The sequence below is a fragment of the Pogona vitticeps genome, chromosome 11 (assembly GCF_051106095.1).
Source record: "Pogona vitticeps strain Pit_001003342236 chromosome 11, PviZW2.1, whole genome shotgun sequence".
Taxonomy (NCBI): domain Eukaryota; kingdom Metazoa; phylum Chordata; class Lepidosauria; order Squamata; family Agamidae; genus Pogona; species Pogona vitticeps.
This window is the reverse complement of record NC_135793.1, coordinates 1,264,810-1,291,944: the sequence shown is the minus strand read 5'-3', so window position 1 is coordinate 1,291,944 and position 27,135 is coordinate 1,264,810. Positions and strand designations below refer to the sequence as shown.

The following is a 27,135-nucleotide window of genomic DNA, read 5'->3' as shown; positions in this document are numbered from 1 at the left end:
GCCCCCCGCGCCTGGCCCCGCGCCCCGCACGAGTGGAGCAAGGCAAGTACTCCGGGCAGGAGGAGACCCCCCTCTCCTCCCCGGGGGATCGGGGCCCCGCGTCTCGTCCCCCCATCCCACCCCACCCCACCCCACCCCACCCGCGCTCGCCCGCCCGTTTGGCTCGCCTTCCCTCCCTTCCCGGGGCGCCCGCTGGCTGCGCCTTCTCCCCTGGCGCGGGTCGCCGGCCGCCGGGAGCCGTGGCCTCCGCGAGAGGAGCCGCGTGGCAGGAGGACTTCGCTTTCCCCACCACCGCCCAGCTTCACTTTCCGACGGGGCGGGCGCGCGGGCGGGCTGGAGGGGCAGCGTGGCAGGCGCGCCTCCGGAGGCTGGCCGTCGGCGCCCGCCGCGCGTCGCTTGAAGCGCTCGCTGGGCCTTCTCTTGCCTGTAGGAAGAAAGAAAGAAAGAAAGAAAGAAAGAAAGAAAGAAAGAAAGAAAGAAAGAAAGAAAGAAAGAAAGAAAGAAAGAGGGCTCAAGGGTTCTCTCTGTCCTGTGAGGCTTGCTCTGTGCTCGGAGCCAAACGAAACACAAGTCAGCGCCGTGCATCCTTGGAAGCCGGCGCCCTCGAGAGAGAGAGAAAGAGGGCTTGTTCGGAGAGGGTTTGCCACCATCCGTATTTCTTGAATTTTTGCTTCGCGTTTGTTTTCTTCTTGGCCATTTGGAAGGTAGGCCAGCTGGAAGCCGTCCGTGGAAGGTGAGATGGCTTTGGCAGGGAACCCTGAAAGGTTTGCCTGCCAAGAGGGATAACGGAAGGAGACGCCCGAACGTGTGGCCTAACACTCAAGACAGGCGCAACACAGGGCTGGCAGCCTTCCCTAAGGGTAGACCTGTATGGATGGTTGCATGCTGGTTCTTGATGTAAACTTGAAAGGCCATTATTGGGCAGCCTCGGGGTACGCCTTCGCCTCCTTACCTGCCAGTGAAAGTGTCCTGCTTCTAAATGGGCCAAGGGCATTGTGAAAATGGTTCTGTACGGCTGATTTAAAAGACTAAAAGTGAAATTGCAGCTGCTCTGATATCCCGCCACCCTGTCTTTTTTTTTTTTTTTTAGGGCAAAGCAGCATCCTGTGTAGTCCTGCCTCTTGCACAGTTGTTTCCAGGCCCAGAGTCCCTTTCGGGGTGCAGGGGGTGCAAGTGGCCAGTAGCTTTCGAAAAAGCCCCGTAGTGGATGCATGTGTGTGTCTGTTTGGGGGATATTTTTTGGAAAGGAGTTTGACTACAGTTGTTCCAACCACTGGGAGAACTTTTGCCAGCTGATCTTTGCAGGTTCAGGAAGGTAGCATTACTTTGCGCCCCCCCCCACCAAGAACTTGAGGATGTTGTGCTGTTTCCTGTGTCTCCATCTAGTCTGCTCTGATTGCATCTTGCTCCTTGCTTTGCTGCTTTCATTACCGGAGGCCTCTTGGCACCGGGCATCGTCCTTGCCGCCACTCCGTAAAAGGTCCGGCAGACCCTCTATCTGCCTTTGCCAGGCAGGTGAATTGGAGCCAGGCGGTGGCGTCCGAGTCTCCGGAGGGGCCTCCCGGCTATTCCGAGGCTCCAGACTCTGGCTAGCGTTTTGCCTTCCTCTCCGCTTATTGCTTCCAGATGCGACAGCTGAAGCCGTCTGGTTTCTAATGGACCTCTACCTGCCTAATAATTTGTGGGCGAGCCTCAGTCACACCAGGCAGAGCGGTCAACTTTCCAGTCAGAATCCGTGCCTGTGCTTTTTCAAGAGCTGCTTGATGCATCAAAAGGAGCAAGTGGTTTAGCAGCGTTTGCCGTGTGCGCCTTCAAGTCTCACCTTCCCATCCAGGTCAGGCCATTCCTGCCTGGTCAGCAGTTGGCAGCCCTTTGCTAAAGTAATAAAGCAGAGTGTGCTTTTCCCGGTCATGCGCCTGTTCTTACAAACACTGCTATGTTGTACAGCTGCAGAGCTTTTTAGACTGGGATATGCAGCTTCCAGAGATCTGGTGGTCATATAGACCCCTTCCACTGCTGCGGACTTTGAGGGCTTAGGTAGCATTCAATGACATGCAAATATAAAGCTTTAATTTCACTGGTGATTTTGAACACAGGACTTCATGCAACCAGAATTTCGGGCAAAGGGATAGGAGGATGTCTTATGAAAACATGGGAGAGATTTGAGTTATTTATTTGGTTTATAAGTGACTTAGTCCATCATTTTATGCTTCATATGGCATAGGGGAGTTTATATCTTTACAGGGAAAAAATCTAATCAAAGTTTAGAGAGAGGTGACCTTCCCGCCCCAAGTGGAATATTGATTTTAAACGGACAGAGCTGCTTGTGATGCAGATATCTATTCTTTTTCCTCTGGACAAACAGGTATTGCAGGTTTTGTATTGACTCAAAATCCTTAAAACCTGTTTGATTTGCAGTGTATAGCCATACACCACGGGATGTGATCTTTCTCCTAAACCCTTTTCAACTTCCTTAAACACCATTGTCTATCTCCCGCCCAAAAAGAATGAATGCAACATGGTTCAAATAAGACTCCTTCCTGGAAATTGTATGCTAACAAAGGACGCAGGAGGCCCCTGTAAGGGAAACTCTATGGACCAGCTGCCAGTGGTTCTGCTGTGTGAGATGGTTTATTTATATGCAAAACAGGCGTTGTTTGTAGGAACAACTGGCAATGTTTTAGCTTTTTTAGCAACATTTCTTCAAGGTGTATAATGCTGGATTGTGGGATTGGGGTTTCCTCTGTGGCTTCTCTCTGAACCTGAAGCTTTTCTTTCGTTAGGTTAGTGAATAGTTGTTACCCTTGTTTTTGTAACAACAACAACAACAACCCATCCCGTATTCGCCACTGATGGTGTTCGCTGCACGAAGTTACTAGGACCGCTGGACCAAGGGATTGTAAAATAAAGAGAGAAAAGGGGATACAGGAAGGGGAAGAGCATCTTGGCTGAAGAACCTGGGGGACTGCCTTGGGCAGACCATGGCATCATGGTTTAGCGTGACTGCATCTGAAGATAGACAAGCCATGATGACCTCCAGGCTCTGGGAGGAGAGGAAAAAGACGGAGAAAAGAAGGAGAAGAAGGTTCTTTGCTAGACTCAAATTGCAACTGGGATAACGGATGTTTCTGGGTCAGCCTGTGGAGGGCAGAACTGGATGGATTTTAGAGCAGCTGCAGAAGAAAGAAAGAGAAATGAAACTGGCGAGGGGTCAAGGGGGGATTCTTCGCTGCTTCAGGAGAGGTGGAGATAAAAGGCTTGATGTGAAGGTTGGTCCTGGTCCCCCAGAAACGGACAGAGGTCCCCGCTCTGTTTTAGCTTCTGCCAACCTCTGGACCACATGGTTGCAGGGCAGGGCCCCCGGATGCGGCCCTTCACTGCCTTCAGCCACAACATATGGTTGAGTCCAGATCCTGTCAAGGCGGTGGGCTTCTCTTGAATCTGGGACTGGCCCCCAATGGCTATACATGGAAAGAGTCAAGAAAATGCAGCAGCAACCGAGGGGACATGGACTTCATTTGGGGGCTATACGTGGCTCACGATTTTGGATGCTTACAGCCTACTGTGACCTCACCTTGTCTGGGGCAAACCACTGAGCTTAAACTCTGCAGCCTTAGTAGCCTGGTCACCCTGCTGTGAGCTCCTCGGTCGTGGCCGCGCACATAAAGGGGATGCCCCCCTTGTGTATGGGAGAGGCCGCTGGGCTCCCCACCTGAGCAGACTCTCTCCCCATCCCTGAAGATGATGCAATCAGGGGGGCATAATGGGTGGTCAGTGCCTGTTGCAATCTCCGCATGGGAATGCAACACAGTGCCTCTATCTGGACAGGCGAAGCAAAAGTGGTGCCAATGGGTCTGGAGTCTGGAAAGGCAGATTTGGCCTCATCAGGGAGCCCACAGCCATCTGGACTTGCAAAATTTATTGGAGGACAACCAAATGTCTTTTCTTCTTAAGGCAGCTCTGCTTCTGATTGCAAAGCTGCTGTTTTGACCTACTGGTTGTGTGTTGTTAGAAATGATATTTCCTTGAGTGCTGAAAGATATCTGTTTGTCACAGGATACACTTATTTCATGCCTTATAGTTTGTAAAAATAGAGTGCTTTTGTTTATGATGGATCATCAGGAGGGAAACATAGTTGCCAGTGCTGCAAACTGTCATCTCTTTATACAGAAAAAACTAGTATGGGATATTCTGTTCTAATTACAGTACGTTTTCAGTCCTGCAGCAGACACCCTTTTTTGAACCCCCAGTGGGAAATAAACAGGCTGGCCATCCGGACAAAAGTGTTTGGAATAGTTTCCAGATCTGATGCCCCCAAATAATATTTTTTTTCCAAAAACAGACAGAGTGGGGTTAAACTTTCAGTCACCATCCAGAGACCAAATGCAGAGGAAAACAGGATGGTCCCGCCTCCATTTTTTTTGTTTCCCATTGAAATACAGGCAGGGGTTGTGTTTTTAGAGCTGCTAGTAGCATTTCTGGAAAAAAAAGGAAAAAGGAAAAAGGAAAGAACAATAAGAGATATGAGAGCATAAAATGGGTGGAAGAAGTGAAAAAAATGTTTGGTGCTTTAACAACAACAACAACAACAATGGAGCAGAAAGTTTGTTTTATTAAAAATTGTTAGGATTTCTAGATTTTTTATTTTAATTTATCAGTTTATATCCTATTTTTAATCTTGAATTAACTGCCCATGAGATAGCAGAAGCAGAGTGATAAAATGGACGTCAAAATAAATAAGCAAAGAATGCATACGAATCATGAACGTTTTGGCTGCTGATTGTGGCAGGAGAAGGCAAGTCAGTATCCGAGAACTCATGGATGGAGGGGGGGGGGCTTTTTCCAAAGGATTTGTGAGTGGCCTGATTAGGTATAGCTCAGTGGTTGAGGCCTCTGGCTGTGGAACCAGAGGTTGTGAGTTCGATTCCTCCACGGTGCATCTCCAGAGAGAAGAGCCAGCCTGGGTAGCCTTGGGCCAGCTGTACACTGATGCCAGGGCTCCCCCTAAAGGAAGGGAATGGTAATACACTTCCGAGTCTTCTCTACCTGGAAAACTCTGGAAAGGGTCGCCCTAAGTCAGAGTTGACTTGATGTCACATGGTTATTATTATACATAGATGAGGTATATGTGGAATGTGAGCTGAGAAAAGCTACCCTATGCACCCGCTGCCGAGGGCCTCCTGGAAACCTCACACTATGGCTCTGAGCAGCAGCTGACCCCAATTTGGGCCAACCTGGCTTTTTACATAACTTTTGGACACTGATGCAAAAAAAAAAAAATGCATGGAAGGAATAAAAATAATCGTTTTGCCTGCAAGAGAGTGAAGTAGACTTTTCCTCAAGGCCTTCCAATGCCCATGGGCCCTATAAATAGGGAAAGATTCCTATGAAAGATCAGGCCACAGCCGTGTCTGGAATTTTCCTCTCCGAAAACCGGCTGGCCTGTCCCAGGGGGACCCTTTCTGTCTCTTCCTCCTGTCCAACCCCAGAGGTTGGAAATGCATTTTAATTTTTTTAAAATTTTCATTTCTTTAAAATGAGACTACAACTCCCCAAATCCCCCGGCTGGGGGATTTGGAGAGTTGTAGTCAACAAGCTTACATGGCTGAACATTGATCCGTATGAAGAAGGAACAAGCCCATCTGGGCTCTGAGTAGGACTTTTTCCTATTGTTTATGATGTGTTTTTATGACAGCAGCCACGAAATCAAAAGACGCCTGCTTCTTAGGAGGAAAGCGATGACAAACCTAGACAGCATCTTAAAAAGCAGAGACCTCACCTTGCCAACAAAGGTCCACGTAGTCAAAGCTATGGTTTTTCCAGTAGCGATGTATGGGAATGAGAGCTGGACCATAAAGAAGGCTGATCGCCAAAGAATTGATGCCTTTGAATTGTGGTGCTGGAGGAGGCTCTTGAGAATCCCCTGGACTGCAAGGAGAACAAACTTATCCATTCTGAAGGAAATGAACCCGGAGTGCTCCCTGGAAGCACAGATCCTGGAGCTGAGGCTCCAATACTTTGGCCATCTCATGAGAAGAGTAGACTCCCTGGAAAAGACCCTGATGTTGGGAAAAAGTGAAGGCAAGAGGAGAAGGGAACAACAGAGGATGAGATGGTTGGACAGGGTCACCGAAGCGACCAACATGAATTTGACCCAACTCCGGGAGGCCGTGGAAGACAGGAGGGCCTGGCGTGCTCTGGTCCATGGGGTCACAAAGAGTCGGACACGACTAAACAACAACAAAGGTAGCTGAGGAATTTTTGGAAAGCCATATTTGGGTTAGGGTTAGGGTGGGGATTTCCTGACATGGGTGTGACCTTCTGTGGCTCTTCCATGTTCAAGCTTGTATGTGATGGTTTAAAATACTCCAAGAGGTTGAGCTCATGTCTCTTCTTTGAGCTGTAAAATGGTAGCAGCTGTGGCAAGGTTGTGAGGGAAATGGGCTGTGCTGAAGGACCCCAGGAATGTGTGAAATTCTTGCCTCCCTCCAGATTGGCTACTACACAAAAATGCCCGTTTCGCCAAATCTTGGCCCAGCGGAATCCTTGTTTGCTTTCTTTAAAAACACCTCTCTTTCACAATTTACCTTGGCCCAGAGAGGGGTTTCTCTGCACAAAAATTCAGTTCACTTCACCTCCTAAATGTACACACAGCAGTCTCTCTCTCTCTCTCTCTCTCTCTCTTTCTCAGACATGCATATGGTACGCAAGCCGCTGGCTTTACAGTAGCTGCTTCTGTTCCATTGAATAACCTTGAATAAACCGATCACAGGGAGGTCTGTTCTGCTGTTACAGGAGAACTGGATCCCGATTTGAGGACGGCACCTCATCTAAAAGGGAGCATCCTCAAATTCACCACTTTCGTGATGAGGCCATTCGGAAGAGGGCTCTATTTTCCTGTCCTCACATACAACCGAGTCCATGGTCCCCTAGCCCAACTCCTTCCCCTTCACAGCAAGCTTATAAAGCAAGAGGAGAAGAACGGAGGCCTGAGGTCTTTCAACATCCCAGAGGAAGCTTCACACCGTCTGCCTTGTCTGACGGGCTTTCTCTCCCCCAGGGAGATGGTCCCTCCATGAGAATTCTCTCCCTTTGGTTTGCTGGCCCATTTCCTGAGGGTTTTATCTGGCACCCTTTGTCCTTTTGAGGGCATGTTTTGAGGGCTGATCTCCTATTCCCTCCCCCCCCCCCCCGAAACCCTAAGGATAACCTTTGCTGGCACAAATAGTTCTAGGAAAGGGAAGGGACAAAATGGAGAAGGGAGCCGAGCTCATCTCGTCATCAGAACTGGAGGGGGGATAACAAAGTAGAGCATCCAACGGGGATACATCCTGCCCCTCCCTCATCCTTTTTTTTTTCCTGAAGAAATTCAAAAATCCATCATCTCTTTCTTAGAGGGGGAAAAAAAAGAAGCTTGTTTCTCCCACGAGTGTCCTTCAGGCATGATTTAGTACAGCGTATTTCCCGAAATGTTTGGGTTCCGATGGCATTGTGGCAGCAAGAGACCAAAAAAAATGAGTAAAATTGCTCAAGGGAGATGAATTAGTGTAAAGTAGCTCGGATAAATATTTACACCCAACCTCCTTCAATTTAAGCCTTGGTGAGGCAGCTTCAGTTGCTTTTTTTTTGTTACCGGTGTCCTTAAAGTTCATTGTAAATGTTATAATAGCCGGAGGAGAGGTCAAAGGATGGGTGGTCTTTTAAAAAATTAATGCTTCTGGTTTTCTTAAAGTCACCAACTGAGCAGAAACAAACAAAAGAAGGAGTCTCTTCTGAAAACTATGAACACTGTAGTTTTCTGAAGGCCTAAGAACATGTTACAAGATATGGTGTCACTAGAAGATAAAATCTGAAAGAGTAACAAGGACATGATTTTAGGGGGAGCTTCGTGACGGAGTAGCCACGCTTGCCAATGATGCTTGTGTTTACCCCCTGATGACCAATCACAGAACAAAGCAGGCTAACTTACAAAATACAGGAAGTACAGAAAGCTATGGCAATCAGATGTTTTCAACATGTCAAGGAATTCTCCCTTCTCACAACGGGGTAACTGTGATGTAGCTCTTCAAGAGGTCAGCGGTGATAAAAATCTGTGACAAATCGTTAGATCAGGTGCTTAACACATCGGAAGAGAGCCTGAATTAGTTGCACAGAGTTGTGATGCTGGAGGAATTAAGACTGAGCATGGGTTAGATTAATTGAAAGACTCCAGTGGGCTGTGGGTCTGTCTGCTGGGATGACTCCTTCTCCTCCCTCCATCCTGCTCCTCCTATGTGAGACCTCTTAAGATGAGACCTCAATGATGGGATCAGAGGCCTTCCTGGAAGCATGTACTCTGCCACCGAGAAATGTACATTTCTACCAAGAGTTCTCAGACTAACAAGAATCTGCTCACAAAGACCAGCTTCTCTGCCAGCCTTGTGTGACGTCTGTTTTGTCCCAATAATGTCTGGAGAGGAACCGAGGAGGGCAGGTGTGTAATGGGGTGTTTTTGCGGCTTGTCTTAAGTTATTGGTCTGGTTAATAACACCGTCCACCCCTGCCAAGATTATGGCTAAGGAGGAATCCTGGAGCATTTCACCCTGCTGCCTCGATAGCCTCGGGCCATACATGGATTTGGAATGAGACTCTTCGGATGGGGAGTTTCCCCATGCCAAGAAACACAGCGCTGGAATTGGCAGGGTGAAGTCGAAGCCCTGCACAAACAGAACGCGGAGGCTTGCAAGTTTTCAAGCGCTTTCAAAGTCTGTTTGAGTAAACGGGAATCGGTCTCCCCAGCAACGCCAGGGAGCAAGAGGTGGTGGTGGTGGGGGGGATGAGTTCCATCCTTGGGAGAAACTCCAGGAATGGGAACAGGGAGAGCTTCCTTGTGAACAATCCCTCCTGCCTCGGGGCAGGCAGTCAGCCTTGTGGGTGGGTGGGTGGGTGGAGGGAAGGATGCTCCATTACAGAACCCCCCCCCCGCCCCCAGTTTGCTCGACCTGCTCACCGAGCAGCAAGACACGCCACCATGATGGTGTGAAGATCGATGCTTCCCAGGTGGAGAGGGTGGCGATTTCTTAGCCATGTCCTGTGCCAGGAATTAGACAACATTTCAGATCTCATGATCACGGGTGTGATTTATTACATTGGCTCAGGCATGTTAATGAGCCAAAAAGCATACTTTGGAAATATAACCCAAATAGGAAAGGGTTGGGATAGGAGACCGGCTCTGATCTCTTGCCTTCGCTGGTTGCCATTTGTAGGGTAACAAGATGGGTAATATTTACCTCCCGAGCTGAAAATGCAGAATGCTGAGGATCCCTCTCAGTATCGAAAGGTTGATGGGCCTGTTTGGGAAGTCGATTAATAGTATCATCCCTAATGACATGGTTTGTCCCCTCTCAAAACACAGCACTGGAACCACTCATCAGAGGTATCCGTAACGAGGGCTAGAAAGTGATCTTTAATGAATGGCGATGAGTGTCAAAATGCAGATCAGCCCAATCAACATGGATTACCCTGGATACTTTCAGACTTTCTTCATCCAGTGTTGGTGAAGAAGTCTCACTCTGCCGATTCTTTTCTGTGCCAGACGGTTGCAAAGACATAGTGATTCTCCTGTTTTGGGGATCATTTTCTTGAATAGTCATGGTTGGGTGCTCTGGGTGAAAGCCCACGAGTCCATGGACCTGGTCGTGGACTTCCCCCCTTCTTTAGATTCCCGTGGAGAATGCTTGGGTTTTGGATGTCCCCGGCAAACTTCAGCCGGTCAGCCGTGGCGGGTCAGCTTTGAAGGTGGTTTGCACTCCAAGGCTGATCTTCTCTTGCAAAGCTCAACCTGATATGGATTTTTAAAGGACTTTTTTTTTCTTTTGACTTTGAGGAATCACATTTCCCAAAGTAGCTATTGAATCAGGGACACTTGATTTAGGAGAGGACTCTGAAAATAGCTGGGAAAGGGTGTCTGACGTGAGAGGGCATCGTGGGCCCAGATGGTAAAATACGGTGCATGTTTTTCTCAAGTTCTTCCAGCCCTCTCAGTGTAGAAGGATGGAGAAGTAGACTTAAGGGGCAGACAGGAGACAGCGAGCACTGAAGTTTGGGATGCAGTCTGTGCATGTGGGCTAGACTGCATTCTGCACGGGTCCACCCCTGAAAGTAATCTCATATGCTCTGATGCATCAGAGAATGTCACTTCATAGTAAGATTTGGCTCCGCTCAATATCTACGCATGAAGTAAGGAGAGGAGCATCTTCTTTCCTTCCAGGTGGCAAAATGGTTTAAGCCAGCCCTGGGAAGGAGCTTGTCTTGCTTGTAGGCACGTGATCTAATGCCCTGCCCTTCCTCATTTCCTGGGAGTGTTAAAACGGAAGAAGGGAAGCGAGGTCTACCCCACACAGAAGAACCCTGGCTTGGTCTACATCTGTTATGGTTCTTTAATGTGGAAGATCTTATTTCGTTGAAGGTGTCGAGACCAGAACTGAACAGAGAACTGAGCCAGAAACGCTTCTCTTAGCCCAGTGATATCATGAAAAATGAGAGGATTTTATTCTAATTACTTTTAATTTGAGGCCAACCACCGTATTAACAAGAGGGGCCCAGAGGAAGCCAGAATACCTGCTGTTTTTTAAAAATGTCCTCTGGTGAATGGCAACGTGGGTTGGATTCTTAGCCGCTTGTCATCTGAGTTTGTTTTTTTAAAAACCAGGAAGCAGAACTATGGAACAAAGGCCAGAGGGGAGGGAATGGCCAGCACATAAGGCATTTTGTACCTTAGCAGAATGATTAAGGGGCTGCGTCTCTCCCAGAGATGGGGAAAGTTCGTTTTCTGAGCTGTGCTCTCACTCGTTATCCTAGACATTTTGAACCGAGTGCCTCGAAAATGCGTGTTTTCAAGGCTCCCATTTTGTACCTGCATGTATCTACAGGTTTTGTTTATTTATCTAGAACATTTATACCCCACTTCAGGAAGACCGCAGGCAGCTTACAATACTATAACAAACAGTATTAAAAGCAAACTAGCCAACCCTCAATCAATTATTAAAATATTAAAACCAACCTCAGATAAAAACGGTTTCAAACTGTTCTAAAATGCATTTTTAAAAAATCCTCTTAGCAAGGCAGTTGCTGGGGAAAAAAAACCCTACCTAAACGGAAAGGGCTTTTGCCTGCTTGCAGGAGGATTGCAAAGAGGGTGTCTGCCTGGCCTCCAGTGGGAGGGAGTTGCACAGTTTGGGAACAGTTCAATGGCTAACATTCAAGAACTGTCTTTAAAAAGAGTGCAAAGCAAGAGGGGTTATGTGTGTTCCCCTGCGTATAGAATACATATATGTACAGAGGCCCAAACAGGGTTTGTTTCTTTTGGGAATGTATAACTTCTCCATGACAATGGTGGGCCCCTGTGTGAATTACCCTCTTAATATCAGGAACACCAAGAACATGGAAAAACAGCAGGTCATGGAGAGAGCCGTGGACTAGAACTGTCCTCCCTTATTAGGGTTGCCTTCCGCAAGCAGAGAATTTGTGACGTGGGTCCATGCATGTGGCCCCCCCACCAGCTTCCTGGTGTGTCGTCATCGTGGCAAGGAGCGCCTCCCATCCTTTGCCCGTTGGAGTTGTTTGATTGCAGGCCATCTGAACGTGGAGGGTTGGCTCCATAACCTGCGTTCCTTCTCTTCTACAGAAAATGAAGCCCATCGTCCAGCGGAGGCGCTCAACGTCTTCTGCCATCAGCAAAGCCCTGAGCAAATCCAAGTATCACTCAAGGTAAGCAACAAACACTCAGAATCCTTCACAGAAGAGTCAGGATGGGGCCCAGATCGTCCTTCATGGGCCTGGCAAGTGAAGGGAACTTAAAACTCTGATGTCTTGCAGTGTTTCTCTTGGTCTCCAGAGAATGGCTTAGACGCCCATCTCCCCCCTCTTCCCAACTGGGGCTCAATGCAAAGACCGTTTGTATTTGTGTCGCATACACAATATTTATTTAGGAGGTGGTTCGGCAAACGGCCCGTCTCACTCTCTCGATGCCAAGACGTCTCCTCTCTCAGTGAAACCTCACAACTTCCTCCCCAGGACAGACCCCAGTCTCAGTGTGCTTGTGTATTTGTTTCTCTGCTTGTTGTTCAGTGCAGAAAACTACAAGGTTCTAGGCTGCTCAATGTCCTTTGTAGCGAACCCTGCATAGGAAAGATGCTGTCCTGCGCAGGAATGGGAACATTCTGTGCAATGTGGTATTTCTTCTGGCTTTTCCAGGCAAGTTCTGCTTAGGAGTAGTTCGAAAAATCCCAGACAGCTTAGTATTTCTTTCAGATTTAAAAAAAAAAAAATGCCCACAGAACGTCTGAGAAATCTCCAGCTATTTCTTGAGGAGAAAAATAATCTTGCTTAAAGGACAACAGAGTCATTTTCTCAATATTCTGTTGTTGTTGTTGTTGTTGTTGTTGTTGTTGTTGTTGTTGTTGTTGTTGTTTTGGTCCAAGAGTATGAGATGATGAGACTCTGTTAACTAAATACAAAGAACTGGATCCAGCCTTCACACCAAGCCCTCCTTGCACCCCCTGCAGCGAGGTTTGTTGGACCAAGCCACTGTCACAGTTCGGACCACGGTGCAGTAACGAAAGCCAGTGTTTAATTCAAGGCAGATGGAGACGGAGAGCTGGCAGTGGAAAAAAAGACCTGGCCTGGACCCAGGCGGTTCTGCAACCTTTGTTCCCACCCACCCACCCCCTTGCCCTGTGTGAGAGAAGGAGAGAGCAAGAAGGGGAGAGGGTTTGTCGGAAAAGATGGGATTTTCCAAGCCAAATAAATCATAGCAAAATGTCAACTGCGTATGTTCGATCTGGGTAGGGTGCACGTGGGCACTGAGCAGCTGGGGGGGGAGGGGGGTTGAGATGCCTCTCAGGGCTTTCCCTGGAGGTGCTTTTCCTGCCACCCTGAGGTCTTCTCCCCCCCCCCAAATCTGGCAACCAGCCAACATTGCCAGAAAGGCCATCCCGGGTGAGCTATGCCTCTCCAGGTCTGTCGACCTAAGGACTCAATGCCCGACCCTCAACAGCCCCTGCATACATGCGTACATGTCGCATTTGTGGTGCCCTGGAGGTAATATTGGCCTTAAGCATCCTCGAGGGAAGGCCATCTGCCTTGAGAACGAGAGTCTAAGGTGAGGGTGGACCACCGGGGCCCCCTCTAGAGGTTTTGGGGTTTACAACTCCCATTGTCCCAGTGTTCGGATAATGAGAATTGTACTCCATGCCAGACTGTATGCATGAACCAAACAAACAGAAAATTTAGTACAGGCATCAAAATAGAAAAGAAATAAACAGACAAAAATTGCTAGAATAATGCCCCATTTTAATAGGGGTATATGAGACTTCTTAGGAGCAGGATGTAGTTAAGGGCTCCGAATATTTTGAGCCATGCCAGGATATATTTCAAAAACATCAGGAAGGCCCCAGTTGCCCAATCTACACCTGCTTGTCGGAGGTTAAGCTCTGTGGAGACAGTGGGTAGGTCATGCGCAGATGGCGCTGGTTACGGATTGCTTTTGCTGGCTTGTCGCCTTGAATCGCAACAGATTTCCCCCACGTGGCTGCAGGACGGCATGTCCAGGGCTCTGCTCCTGAACCGGGAGCTGTCCTTGCAGAGTTTAAAGACGTCACCAGCCGTGGGATGATGGATAAAGGAAGACCAAGCTCTTGTGCTGTCTGCTTCCAAAAAGGCCCTCATAAATAATATTCCCTGGCAGTTTATTTAATTGGAATAAATATTTCTTTTTAAGCCCAAGATAAAAACTTAAATGATTTACATTCAGAACCAAACGGCTTTTTAGGAGAGCAACGTTTTTTTATTGTGTGCCACAATTAGTGGCCCTGCTTTGGGGGAAATGATTTGTATGGGTTGCGGGGGGAGGGCAGGCAGAGATTTCTAAGTGGAAGAAGAAGAATTCTCGAACCGCTGTGCCCTCTCTCTCCAAGATTTACCCCCTCTCTTTTTTTTTTTCCACAAGGAGAAACAAATTCTTGGCTTTATTTGGATGTACAGTAGGAGGGGGGGAAACGGCTCCGAACACAGAGGGGCGGAGGGAGATCTTTCCCTCTCCCATGATGGATTGGCCCTTGGGATTTGGGGCAGAAGCATCCATTTAGGGAGGGATGGGTTTCTGCTTTCTTGTGCTGTGTGCGGGGGGGGGGGTGTTTTCAAAGACCAAGAACTCTACAAGGGCCACAGTATTAGAAAGACGTGGCTTCTAAGCCACAGTGTTGCACAAATATCCGGGAGGGGGGAACCCACCATGCTGATATCAAATTTGTTTATTTATTTAGTAATTTACCGCCCAACGGTGCAACATGCCTCCTCTCTTGGTGTTCAGAAACAAGGCAGCCTGAAGAGGAAAGAGCTGCCCGCTCATTCTTACAGGAGGTTGTTTCAGTCTGTGTTGAGCCAACTCGCTTGCTTTTTTGTTTTGCCGTTGGACAGTTGAGAGATAGCGTAGCCTGGTTTGCATGTGTGCAGTCTGAGCCATGTGGCGCTGAAAGGTTTGCGTGCCCGGAGGCATCGTGTTTCAAGAAGAGAATTGTATGCATTGCTTCAGCATCCGATCTGGTCCTTAGATCACAGCGAGGGGTGAAACTGAAGGGTGGGGGTGAAGCCAAAGGCCCTTCAGAGAAGGTGTGCTTTTGCGAGAGACATTAAGGGAGGAGAAGGTTGAGGTTTCTTCTGATGGTACCACGTAGAATCATGTTCTTCCATTGGGTGCCTTCCAGAGGGGCCCGGCTGCAGCAGGCATTGTCCACAGCTAGCGCGGTTGGGTGACTGTGAAGGTGACTTCAGGCAGGGAGGCAGAAAAAGGTTTGGGGTGCATTTGTTTAAGGGAGGAGGGGCAGTTAAGAGGCTTCCCATTCTCTACCACGGACTGACTATTAAAACAGCACATTTCTGCACTCAACGTTTTGTCATCTCTGTACAGAATATGCTGTCCTGGAATTCAGTGGCAGGCAATTATTCATTAAAGGAGTGTCTTGGCAAAGGCAAGGATACTTGTCACCATTTGTATTATGATTTCTCCTTCTCCTTCTCTTGTTTTTTTTTGTGTGTGTCTAGCAGGGAGACTCTTCCTCCCGCATCTCCTCCAGACAATGGTTTTTTTCCGTCTGGGGCTTTCGGGAAGCCCAACGCCGCCTTCATCATGGACGAGCACGTCCAGCTCACCCTGGGGTTCCAGACGCAGGACAGGCATTTTTTCCTCTTCAGCAACCTGCTGGTTGTTGCGAAGTCCAAGTAAGTGTGTCTCGTGTGTTTAATATCCAACAATCGTATGGTAATCTGTCAAGTCAGCGTGGATCCTCCATCTCGGGCTTTCCCCCTCAGGTCTTCTTCCAGTTTGAAGCTGAAGAAGCAAGTGCCTCTGAGCGAGGTGTGGACGGGTTCCTCTCTCAGCGAGGTGTCAGAGAAGAAGCTGAACCCCGAGACGTCTTTTGTCATCGGCTGGCCCACCACCAACTATGTGGTCACTTTCAGGTGAGGCCCGGCGGGGGCTCGGTCCGTTCTCGCTGCCAGAGTTTTTGCACGTTCGGACATTCAGTTCCGCTTCTGGGTGACCAAGAAACAGGATCCGAAATGGACCGATAAAGCAACAAACAGCAGTTTGGTGTTTCCCCACCATGGAAACATTCGGAATCTCCCAGAATGATGGGCACTGTAGTTCTTAAGGTCCTTGCAAGAGATGCATCCCCTCTGTGTGTTGACAGGCAAAGACCATCATGGCAAGGGGTTTGTTCACTCAGGTGTCTGTGTGGGAGCCCCTTGGGGGCGCATTAGACACAGAGATGACTTTGGGGGGGGGGAAATCTCCTGTTGTATGCCAATTATGCTGCTTGGTTTCGTGTTCAACCTTTGGGACATCAAGGCAGGCCTGCAAGTCTGACTTCTCAGTCACGAAGGTCTCCCAGAAACCCATATCTGGAATGTTCGCAGTGACTCTTGCTAACTAATGACAGGTCTCGGCGGGTATAATTTCGCCATTAGAGTTGGCATCTCTGTGACGCAGGGTCAGGGAGCGAAAGCCCCCCCCCCCCAAAAAAAAACCCATCCTCTCACCTCCATGCTTCCCTCTCATTTTCAGCTCTCCGGAAGTGAAGGAAAGATGGTTCTCGACCCTTCTGTGGTAAGGCTACTTCCGCCTGCATCTTCTGCCTTTTGGGGTGGAGTTTGGGGTGGGGGGACATGTGGGATAGGAATCTGGGGCTGTGGGGAGCCCTCGGTGGCCGTCCTTGCTGGGGCTGGATCCTCCACCCCATTGCAAAAGTGTGGGGCAATCAACACCACAGTAGCAGCAGAGATGGGAGCAGAGGCAGAGCAGGGATTCTTTGTTGGGGGGCTCACGTCATTTGTGTCACACCCCATGGATCCAAAAGAGTGACGGCTCCTGCTCCCTGCTGACTTCCCCCCCCCCAGCATGCCTTGGGGAAAGTCAGTTCTGTGGAGGCAGCTGTCACTTCCCCATGGGTACCCACCCAACCGAATGTCTGTAGGGAGATCCAGAAGGTGTAAGGAGTTGAAATTAAAATAAAATATATATATTTTTAAAAATCCCCAGAAAAATTGATAAAGAGTGAGCTGGAATGATTAGTGTTGAGATGTTATATTTGGGAGATGGCGGTTTAAGTCCCCACTCCGTCATGAAAACTCCCCAGGTGACCTTGTGGCGGCGGATGGCTTTGAACCAGCAGACCGACCTCACAAGGTTATTGCCAGCCTGAAAGACTGTAAGGGGTGGTGGGTGGAAGAGACAGGCAGGCCCCCTTGAGCTGTCTAGAGGAAAGGGAACGGTATATCTGGGGATGGGTTACTAGTACATATCTTTGAATATCTACTAATCTCCTTCAGATCCACAGTCAGGTTGGTTATCCTGAACCTGCTGGGACACAGCTTCTCTTAACAATGTGTTTCTGCAACGCAGGCACATCAGCGAGATGAAGGAGAGGGAGTTTCCCAGAAGCCTCTCCATGCAGATTACGTTGGTGGATGGCGAAAACAACCCCTCGGTGAGTAACAGAAGAACAGACGAGCAGAAACGAGGAGGGATCCAGTGGAAGGAAGCAGAGGGAGAGGGAGAGGGAGGCCCCCTCAGACCTTGGTCTCACGCTGGAAACAGGGATCAGTTCATCAGACATTCAGCAACTGTAGTACTTTCTGTAAAGTCAGTGTATTCATTGCCTTTCTGTCCTGATTCGTATCAGAGTGTTGAGTTTGAGGCATTCATAGCTTACCACTTAAATACCATTCTGGAATGAGAACTGTGTCCATAAAGTGTTGCGTTTCTTCATGATTCAAAAAAGAAAATACTATGGAAGGGAGAGAGAGAAACACTGACAGTATTTCTCTGATCTTGAACGGACTCTGACGTCTAAAGTTTTGATCCGGAAGCCGTTCTGGAAGCATGGAGTTTGGGTTGAATCTTGTTCATCCGAGTCCCGTTGCTATCCCTAACTTAAATAGGAGAGACTCCCCAGGGGAGCATAGCCTGGCAAGGAGGAGCTTATGTTCAGTGCCATATTGAAACATTAGCTGAATGGACGAGGGTTTTTCCTTTTATGTTCTTCTGGAAGGCGCTGTGGCAGTCCTTAGCTTGGTTTGCAAGCAATGGTGTCCCTAATCTTTTCTATCACATCAGCAGCACTACTTCAATGTGTGTCTCTGTCCTCTCTCTGTAGAACACTGTGGCCAGTGTCTCCAATGTGGAAACCGCAGACGGGGTCATCAAGATGGCGACACAGCAGCTGGGGCTTCCTGTAAGTGCAAACTGAAGGGGGGGGGAGAGAATCAAACTGGATGACACAGACCGTGCTTTGTGAAAAGCTGGAAGTCCCTCCAGATGTTGTTGTCCAAGCCGGCAGACTTACCAGCAAAGCCAGGCACCCAACAAGCAGGCGGATTTCAAGAATACTTTAGCTGTGAAATCCTGACATTGGCAGGGGGAGGGACGAGATGATTCACGAGATCCCTTCTTATCCTACTGTTCTTTGATTCTAACTTGCAAGCTGTCGGAGGTCCATCAAGGGTCTCTTCAGCGCTTAAGGAATTCACCTTAAAGGGCCACGTCGTTTGATGACAGTTGGTGTCACACAACGGCTCTCCGTTTTTATTTAGATGTCATCAGATTCGGTCCCTCACGTCAAAAGGCTGGTTGCTGGAGACAAGCTGCTCTGAAAGGCATCCAGCTGCCCCTTTCTCTCCATTGCTCCTCCATTGTGATTTTTGGGAGGCAGATGGCACCCGGCTGCTGGGCAGGTGGTCTGAACGGTGGTTTATTTCCCCTTGTGGCCACACCCTGAGTTCCTGCTCTACCACCGTGCAGGCAGTCCGTGACCGGCCCCTTCCACACACACACCCCAGAGCTGTGTGTGTTCCCACACCTCTGGAACATGTTTCTCCTTCTTGGTGGATCATGGGAACCGTCTTCTCTGAGGTTTGGACCCCGCCAGCTCAAGACGGGGCCAGCAAAGAAGCAAACGGTACCAGCTTTGGAGTCTATGAATGGGCCGCCCTGCGCTTGAACTACGTTGTGCATCTGTCTGGCCTTTTGCAGGCTGTAAAAATGTTTGCTAGGATTCCTCTCTTTCCTGGCCTCCTTTCCTTCTCTCGACTCAGCCAAGCCCCTTTCCTCTGGATACGAGAGGAAAGCCAGTCCCTCAATTGTTTTCTCAATGATTTGGAGCCATGGACTTCCTGAACCTTCATCCGACCCCTCTGGCCTTCTGGTTCCTTGTTCCCTTCTGGCATGGCTTTCTGCTCTCTGTCCAGCATTGCTCCCTTTCCCACAACCTGACTTTCTATTCCCTCCCTTCCCAGGGCAGACCAAGTGACTATCACCTGTGGGTCATATCAGGAAGAGACCAACCCGCCTACCCTCTTATTGGTAAGAATATATCCGTGCTCTTGAATGGATAAAGGCTGTGCAATATTATTTCACTCCATAAACAATGCCAGGGCAACCTCTGAACACAAATGGGAAATTCTTTGTTTGTTGTTATGTGCGCCAGGTCGCCTCTGACTTATGGTGACCCTACGGACCAGCCATCTCCAAATTGTCCTGCCCTCAAGCTCAGATCCTGGAGACTCTTTTTCCTTTGTTTTCACCTATAGTCTTTTTTTACCTTATTTGTGTCCCAATAAAGGAACACAAGGCAGAATATATAGCCATTTTTTAAAAGTCACGTGGCGTTAAAGAATAGATTAGCATTTAATTTCTGCAGTGCTGAAGTCCTGCACTTTTTAGCACCCGGCCTGCTGCCCTATAGAAGCAAGTCTGAACTCCTGAGGTATGGAGAGGGACCTTTCAGTAGGGGATGCTGAGGGCGCATCTAAATACCTGGTCTAAGGCTGTGTTGGCATATCTTCACATTGGCCCATCACAAAAGGGCGATTCTGGCGCAACCAGTGGGTCCAGGGCAGTGCTCTGAAATAACATCTGTGGGAGAATGGAATCGGCCAAGGATGATGGATGGTTACGGTAATGCCTTGGGAGAGGCGTTGCCGCAATCCCCATGGTGTGTGTTGGGGATCCTGATCTTAGACTGTGGACCAAAGGTGGTTTCCAGAATAAATGAAGGGCGGCAAACTCGACACCACGCTTTCCCTCAAATGCGACTCATTGTTGATAAAAGGAGTGATCAACAAGGTGGCCCCGATGGCCAACAAGGACAGGAACAACAACAACAACAACAGCAACAATAAAAAAGCAAAGCTCTTTTGCCTTCTTCTTGTTTGGTTGGCGACCTTAGAAGAATGACGCAAGGCGAAACATACAATTCAGATTAGGCCAAGTGTTTACTTTGGCTAAAGGGTATGCGGCACGAGTTTTCAACTTTTTCCCATCCTGTTTCGGAACAGATTTCTATTATTACATGTGACCTTTGCGGGATCGTTTTTGGGGAAGGACCCTTTGGACAAAACGGGAGTCCGAGGAGATCTTTGATGGGGCTCAGGACGGTTTGGTTGTTTGGGGATTATTATTTTTTTTTTGTGAGAAACACTCCCTTCCTTCCAACTCAGTCGGGGCTTAATAATCGTTAAGATGCCGCTTCGGACTTTGTGACTGTTTATCCTGCCGTGGCTCAGGGCTTTGAAATCTGCTCTCCAGAGAGGACATGGAGGTGCAGCCTCAATCAAGTCCTTTGCCTGAGTATAGTTCCAGGCTGCGTCTAGCTGAAACCTGGGGTAGCCGAGGCTGCCATCAGCACCATACATTTGGGGTGAAAGATCTGTGGAGCTGATGGTTTGGGCAAGCCAGAATGAAGCAGACACAGTTTGACTCTCCAACGAACGGGCTTTTCACCCGTGCAAGACCTTGAGCTGGCCTGGTCCAGAAACAGAGAGGGCGAGCTACAGTACCACCGTTGCACGCTCTCCTTGTTGCAACGCAAAGTATCTGAGGATGAACTGGGTCTCGAATAAGCAATTAAGAGCCATTTGCTTTACAAAAGAGCTGCTCATCATTTCTTAAATACAGATGAATCCAACAGTCTGCATTTTTGAACTTTGCTTGGGGTGTCTGGAGAGGAGCACCCATAGTTCCAGATTAACCACTGCTGTGCTGCTGGTGATGAATGTGGGAGGCATTTCTGCTTGATGTCTCTCCATTCATTCATTTGACACGTGCTGTGTTTTTAATTTCATTAGTCCAGAGCTAATTCAGGGGGAATGTGCTGAACTGGGTATTTTCCCCAGATGGCTGGAATACTGACATCTTGCCTGTCTCTGCAACAGGTCACGAGCATCCTTTCAGCATAATTCTCAGCTGCCTACAAGACTCCGTGGACCAACTCCGGGGAGCGAACAATAACGCCCTGCTGGCCGATGAGTATGAAACTTTCCCTCTGGAGCAGCTCCCCAGGGACAGGCAGTGCCAGTTCATCTTGAAACCCAGGCCCCCTGCTCCGGTGGCCCTGCGGAGAGGTAAAGAGTCATCCTGAGTCTCGCTCAGCCCTGTGTGTGTGTGTGTGTGTGTAGCTTCTGCCCAGTGTTCTCTGACTGTACGGGAGCCTTTTCCTCTTCTGAAGAGTGACAGCAGAAGACTCATGTTTGTGGGGAGAAAGAAGCCACGAGCAGGAAGGGAGCAATGAACCACCACCCCTCCGGTGCAGTTACCTCTCCAAAGGCAGGGGAAGCCACTTGGGGTGATTAGCAGCCAATGACCACCAACTCCCTTGTTATAATAGGAAATTAGCAACTGTAGTTTGAAAAAAAAAAAACCCTGCAGAATGGCTCTGTCCTGGAAGCAATTAGAACATCTCTGAGAGCAGAAATGGGTGTTACAGGCAGCCTGTGGTTCAAAGCAGGAATTCCCTAACTGCTGAAAACATCTGAGTGCACAGAAGATTTTCTCACCTCACGTGACTCATAAATTACTTAGCTTTGTTTCCATAATGGGTCTTTAGGACTTAATGCTTGAGATTCCCCTGAAGTCTGAGTTTCCAAACACAAGCATGTACCTCCTCAGCCGTGTCTCTCTGACACTCATGAGCTTTTCTCTCTCGCTGTGGGCTAGCTGTATTACCATCTCTTCCTGCATCCCCGGCTCATCTTCTAATGGTGCACAGTTTATTGTTCATGATCCGTTCTTTGCAAAGGATTGCCTTCCAACCTAAGGGATCATCTGTGTTTTCAGACGCTTTACAGAAACACACCAGGAGGAAGAAATCTCTGATTGACTGGGCTCTTCGCCGAAGCACCAGCACCCCAACGGGGAGCCCGGCCTCTCAGTCCCCCACCAACCCACGGAAACTGTTCGGCCTCTCCCTGACCTCGGTTTGTCCTGATGGAAGTCTTCCCAAACCCATTATGGTAAGATCATGGCTCCTGAGTTGTGTGATTGCCTCCGTTTTGCTTTCTTTTCTAATCCCATGCTCTTTGGTCGCCTCTCCACAAGGGCGAAGAATTTTAATTCCACGTCTTTTTCATAAATTCCCCCCCCCCCAAATTTACAACTTCTCTCTTACCTGGCCCCCAAAACCCAGCACTGGGAATGGACAGTGAAACATCCCACCCGCCCTGGTGCCTGTTTTGCCTAGAATGCAAGAACTCAAGCTGATGGTTCTCCCTGTTGAGCTGCCAATGAAGGCCGTGGTCCTTGGCTTTTCCTCCTCAGGACATCCTTCAGCTCCTCTACCACGAGGGGCCCTCCACGAGGGGCATCTTCAGGCGCTCGGCCAACGCCAAGACTTGCAAGGAACTGAAAGAGAAGCTCAACGCTGGAGATGATGTCCAGGTGGATGGTGAATCTGCCTTCGTGGCGGCCGCAGTCATAACGGTAAATGAGTCGCCTGCGCGATAAGCATTTGTGAGGGTTTTAAATGCTAGGGCGGGGAGATCCGAGGGGCTGTTTAAAGTGACGCAAGTATTGCCAACCTACGTAGCCTTGGGCAAGCTGCCCAGTCCCAGGGTGCCCCAAGAGGAACAGAACAGTAAATAACCTATAAATAAGAACAGAAAGTAATAAAAATGTACAATTGCACAAATTGTGTAAAAACCGGCAATTTTGTGCAAAACGCATTGTTCGTACCAGTGTGAAAGCTTGGTCAAAAGTGCCAGGAAACTCCCCGGAATCCTCTCCAGAAGAAGGAAGGCTGTTCCGGTTCCCTGTCTTTTCTTACAAAGATCACCCAAGTGAGGATTTACAGGTTTCGTTGTCAGCTGTGTAACCTCGAACTAGCAGGGGATGTATTTGTAGTCTCTCTCTCTTTCTAAGCGGTGTCTTTGAAAGCAAGCCTGAAATTCATGCTTTTGTACAGAACAGTATTCAAACTGACTCAAAATATTCCGAACGACTGACCACATTGCTCTGCATATGTATATTTAATTTAGGATTTTCTGCGAAATATACCTGATAGTGTTCTATCCTCAGACATGCACGGGCTGTGGATGGAAGCCATGGATAAGGAGAATCGAGCGCATAAGGTTGACGCTATCAAAAGGTTGGTCTCTATTCTTGTCTGTCTGCCTCAAAATGAAATATCACATGCTTAGGGCAGGAAGAATAAGAGAATAACAGAATTGGAAGGGGCCTCTTAAGGTCATCAAGTCCAACCCCTTGCTCAATGCAAGAATCCAGATCACAGCAGATTTGACAGAGGGTTGTCTAATTTTCTCTTGAAGGCCTCCAGCGTTGGAATGCTCATGGCCTCCTGAAGTCATGGGTCCCATTGTCATACTGCTCTGACTGTTAGGATGATTTTCCTGACATTCAGTTGGAGAAGGAGGCACAACGATCTTGTTGACATTCCATCACATACAGTCATTCACAGGACTGGGTTGTGAAGATCTGAGTGCTTCATCCAGGCTTTTACATCAGCATAAATGTAAATCGGTTGTATAAACTGGAGCAGCAAATTGCCCAGCTAATGAACAAAAGTCGATGCTCATATTCCCAGTCATAAGCCAGTCCCACAACTTGGCATCTGACCAAGGACATGAGCGGTGAGAGGCTAATTAGCAGCAATTCACTTTTCCCGATGTGTGCCGTTGTATTTATGCCAGTGTAAATCCCCAGTAAGATTCTGGCTGTTATATTTCAGAACAAAAGGAACAACAGTTCTGAGTGCCTTCGGTACGCACAAGAAGTTCATTCGGTTTTTAATGGATGTGCGAATGATATGCGGCCAAACTAAGGTGGATTCCACAGGAAGATTTTAGTTGCAGGGGATTTGTAGGGAACCGTTGTGTCTGGAGAGTTTGTGTGTTCACTTTTGTCGTTTTCCTTTGGGCAGGTTAGTGAGCCAGCTGCCGGAAGCCAACCGCCTGTTACTCAAGCATCTCTTTGGAGTCCTGCATCACATTCAGCAGAACGCCATCGAGAACCAGATGAACGCCTTCAACCTGGCTCTCTGCATCGCGCCCAACATGCTGTGGCTTCCCAGTCCGACAGGGCCAGAGGAGGAAAGCAAGTCTACAAAGAAGGTAGCTTCTCTTCCTGGGTTTTCTGCCCTCTCTCAGAGATTCTCTTACTTTGAATTCTGCAAAGAATCACCTCTTTCTGAAATACGGTTCCAAAATCACTGTCAACTTTATGGCCCAACTTGGCGCCTTACAAAAACGGTGGATCAGGAAAAACTACTCTATTTTATTGATTTGTTGTGTTCATACCCTGCCTTTCTGTTTAAAAATAGTGCTCCAGTCAGCTTACAAACTTCTTAAAAGAATAAAAACAGATTTTAAAAAGTACAATTGCAGTTACTAGTATACTTACTGCTAGAGAGGTGAGGACAATCATGTGTTTCTTGGGGAGATGCACCTGCAGAAAATATGAGAAATGCTTAGATTAAGGTGTTCTACCTAGGTTTTAATGGCTCCCCACCTTGGGTCCCCAGATGGACTATAACTCCCAGAAATCCTGGCATGCACAGTTAGTGGTGAAGGCTTCTGGGAGTTGCAGTCCAGGAAGATCTGGGAAACCCAGGCTGGGATCCACTGGTTTAAGCCCTCTTTCTCCCATGTGGTGCCCTCCGGATGGGTTGGGCTGTAACACCCATCGTCTTCAGCCACCCTGGCCAATAGCATGCCTTCAGGTGTCCACCCGGAACCAAGAATTTTTCTTCTTGCCTTCTAATAATGCCGGCAACTGCTTCTCCGGACAGGTGGCCATGCTGGTGCAATTCCTGATTGAAAATTCAACGGAAGTTTTCGGAGGAGACATTGCTTCCCTGTTCCAAAGGCCGGAGAAGAAGAAGAAGTCCAAAAGTGTGGATGATTTGCTGGGTAAGGCCATGCCTGAGATCCTGATTCTTCCGAATGGTCTCTGCGCTGTCTTTCCAGGATACTCAAGTCAGCTTGCGTTCAAGAACGAAAGCCATCAATTGGCTGTGTTCAACTGCGCTTTCACCCAAGTGGCTGTCATCCTTATTATGTCCGTATCCCTTTGTTCTTCCTCCACATGAGGTGGACGCAAGATTAGACAGATTAGAGCGGACTGGACAGAAGCAAATCTAGGCCTTTTTTAATTTTGTTTCATTTCGGTTGGTATCTAGCATCTTCTTTTGCGTGTGATCTCGTTTTGCCATTAAACCCCTAAAAAATTAATTTGCCCCATCAGTTTCATCGGGATTGGCCAACTTAGTCCTGTTCTGATGTGTAGCATCTAAACGATGATTTAGTGGTGTTGAAAACCCTGAGTTATGTTTAAGCCGTTAGTTGGGGAGTGGTCCATTCCTCTTCCGAGGCGTGGGGTGTGTGATGTCTGTCTCTCTCCTTCTCCCGGCAGTCCAATGCAACGATTCCTCGGATGACATGGAGTATGCCACCCCTTACCAGGAGAGAACCAAGCAACATTATGGGCTTGATGCCGAGGATGTCCTCTTCGGCCCCTCAGCAGAGCTGCTCCTCAACAAGGACCAAGAAGACTGGGACCTCTTCAGCGAGATCACCGCTTGCTACCAAAGCAAAACGAAGAAGGAGAGCGCAAGCGCCGACAGCTATGACCTCCTGGAGGAAGAGGTGGGCTCCTTCTGTTCCGCCGGCTCCCTCTGCTCCTTGAGCCCGGCCAGGAACCGATGCTCTTCCGAGCCCAGCGTCTGCCTGAGCTCCCAGCTTCTTCCTCCAGAGCACGAGCCGGTGGCCCGGCAGTCCAGCTGTGACGCCACCATCATGAGCAGTCACGGCGATTACATCCGCCGACTGAAGGAGCTGCAGCTAGAGAGCCAGAAGCTGCTTGATGAAGGCTTGAGCCCCAGCCTGAGCAGAGCCAGGAAGAGCTTCTGGAGGTCTCCTCCGAGCAGCAACGTGGCCAAGAAGCCGGACCCGCACAAGGCGAGCTTGTCCAACAGGTCCAGTTTCTCCAGCCTCTCTTCCAACACCACCTCCCCGTCGGCGTCCTCCCTCAGCTCCTTGGATAGCGCTTTCTCCTACTGCTCGGAGTCCTCTGCCTTCAGCCCCACGGACGTCCCAAGCCTGCCCTTCATGTTTGGCACTTCGGCTCGGCTCCAAGCCTTCTCTCCCAAGGTGGCCAAGAAGTCCCTCAAAGAATGGCATAAGCCCATGGTCTCCCCTTTGCCACTTAACCCTTGCCACGTGGACTTCTGTGTCGGGGAGCAGGTGGGAGGCCAAGAGAGCGGCAGCCAAGGGGAGGGGAGGGTCTTCATGCCCGTTGGCGCCACCGGTAGCCCAGCTGAGGAAGTCAACTGGGACGAAGACAAGAAAGAGCCATGGCAGACCGAAACCCTCTCCCATACTCTTGGCATCTCCAGTTCCGTCCAGCCGGGCGCCATGAGTCGCAGCCCTGTTGGCCGGCGCTCGCCTCTGGTGAGCCGGCAAGACCACAGGGAGAAATCGGTGAAGCACATAGAGATAAAAAGCCCCGAAGCTGCCCCTCGCGGCCAAGAGAGCTTGAAGCGCACCAAGATAACCGTCTACATGGCTCCCAAAGAGAGAAGAAGTCCATGTGAGTCCCCAGTGGGGCAAAACGGGCAGGATGCGGCCACAACAGACCAGGGCTCAGTCTCCAGGAGCATCTGCCCAGGACTTCCCAAGAGCCCCCAGACATTGAGGGCTCATATTCCGCAGACAGTCTTTTATGGGCAAAACGCTCCCTTGGTCCTTCAGTCCACCGCGCGAAGGTACCACCACGAATCGCTGAGCCGGACATCGGAGGTGGTGATGACCCACGGTCCTTTCCTGGCGCAGGAGCCGGAGCGTGTCTCTCGACAGCCGGGGCTCCACCTCGAGAGCCAGGGGAGCGGAAGTACGTTTAGCCACACCTTCCACATCTTCCTCCCAGCCTCCGTGCGCAACACCATCCACGGATACTTCAGCCAGGAGGCTTCCAAGGAGTACTGCGTGGCCGGGGTGGAAACAGTGGAGAAGGAGCTTCTCCGGAACAGGGTGGAGTGGCTTAGGAGCCAGTCCTGCCCTTCGGGAACCCCAGCGGAGGAGCCTCAGAGCCTCCTGGTTGCAGAAGAGACTTTTGTCTAGGGAAAGCCACACTGCCGCCTCATTGGGGAGCGGGGGGGGGCAGGATGGGTTGTATCTGTAAGACCTGTTGTGTAAAATACAAGATGTTGAGAGTTTAACGGGCTGCCTGAGTCGGCACACGTGCCAAGTAGCTTCCACTACGTCACCCATAGCACCCTCCCTTGAATAATCTTCTCCCCGACCCAAAACAAA

General features: G+C 49.2%; 1 protein-coding gene across 2 annotated transcripts; it reads left to right on the top strand.

The window, feature by feature from the left end:
* On the top strand, nt 1-27,135 carry LOC110074339 (uncharacterized). 2 transcript variants are annotated; one of them, XM_072981525.2, is made up of 15 exons: nt 1-42; nt 11,666-11,748; nt 15,082-15,258; nt 15,349-15,498; nt 16,103-16,144; nt 16,940-17,024; nt 17,694-17,771; nt 18,832-18,898; nt 20,749-20,937; nt 21,650-21,825; nt 22,130-22,291; nt 22,846-22,955; nt 23,748-23,937; nt 24,615-24,735; nt 25,238-27,135. In XM_072981525.2, exons 2-15 carry the CDS (start codon nt 11,669-11,671, stop codon nt 26,941-26,943), a joined length of 3,333 nt encoding a protein of 1,110 aa, XP_072837626.2. In that variant the 5' UTR covers nt 1-42; nt 11,666-11,668; the 3' UTR covers nt 26,944-27,135. The 2 variants fall into 2 exon arrangements, with proteins under 2 accessions (XP_072837626.2, XP_078236795.1); XM_078380669.1 differs by lacking the exon at nt 1-42 and adding an exon at nt 612-733.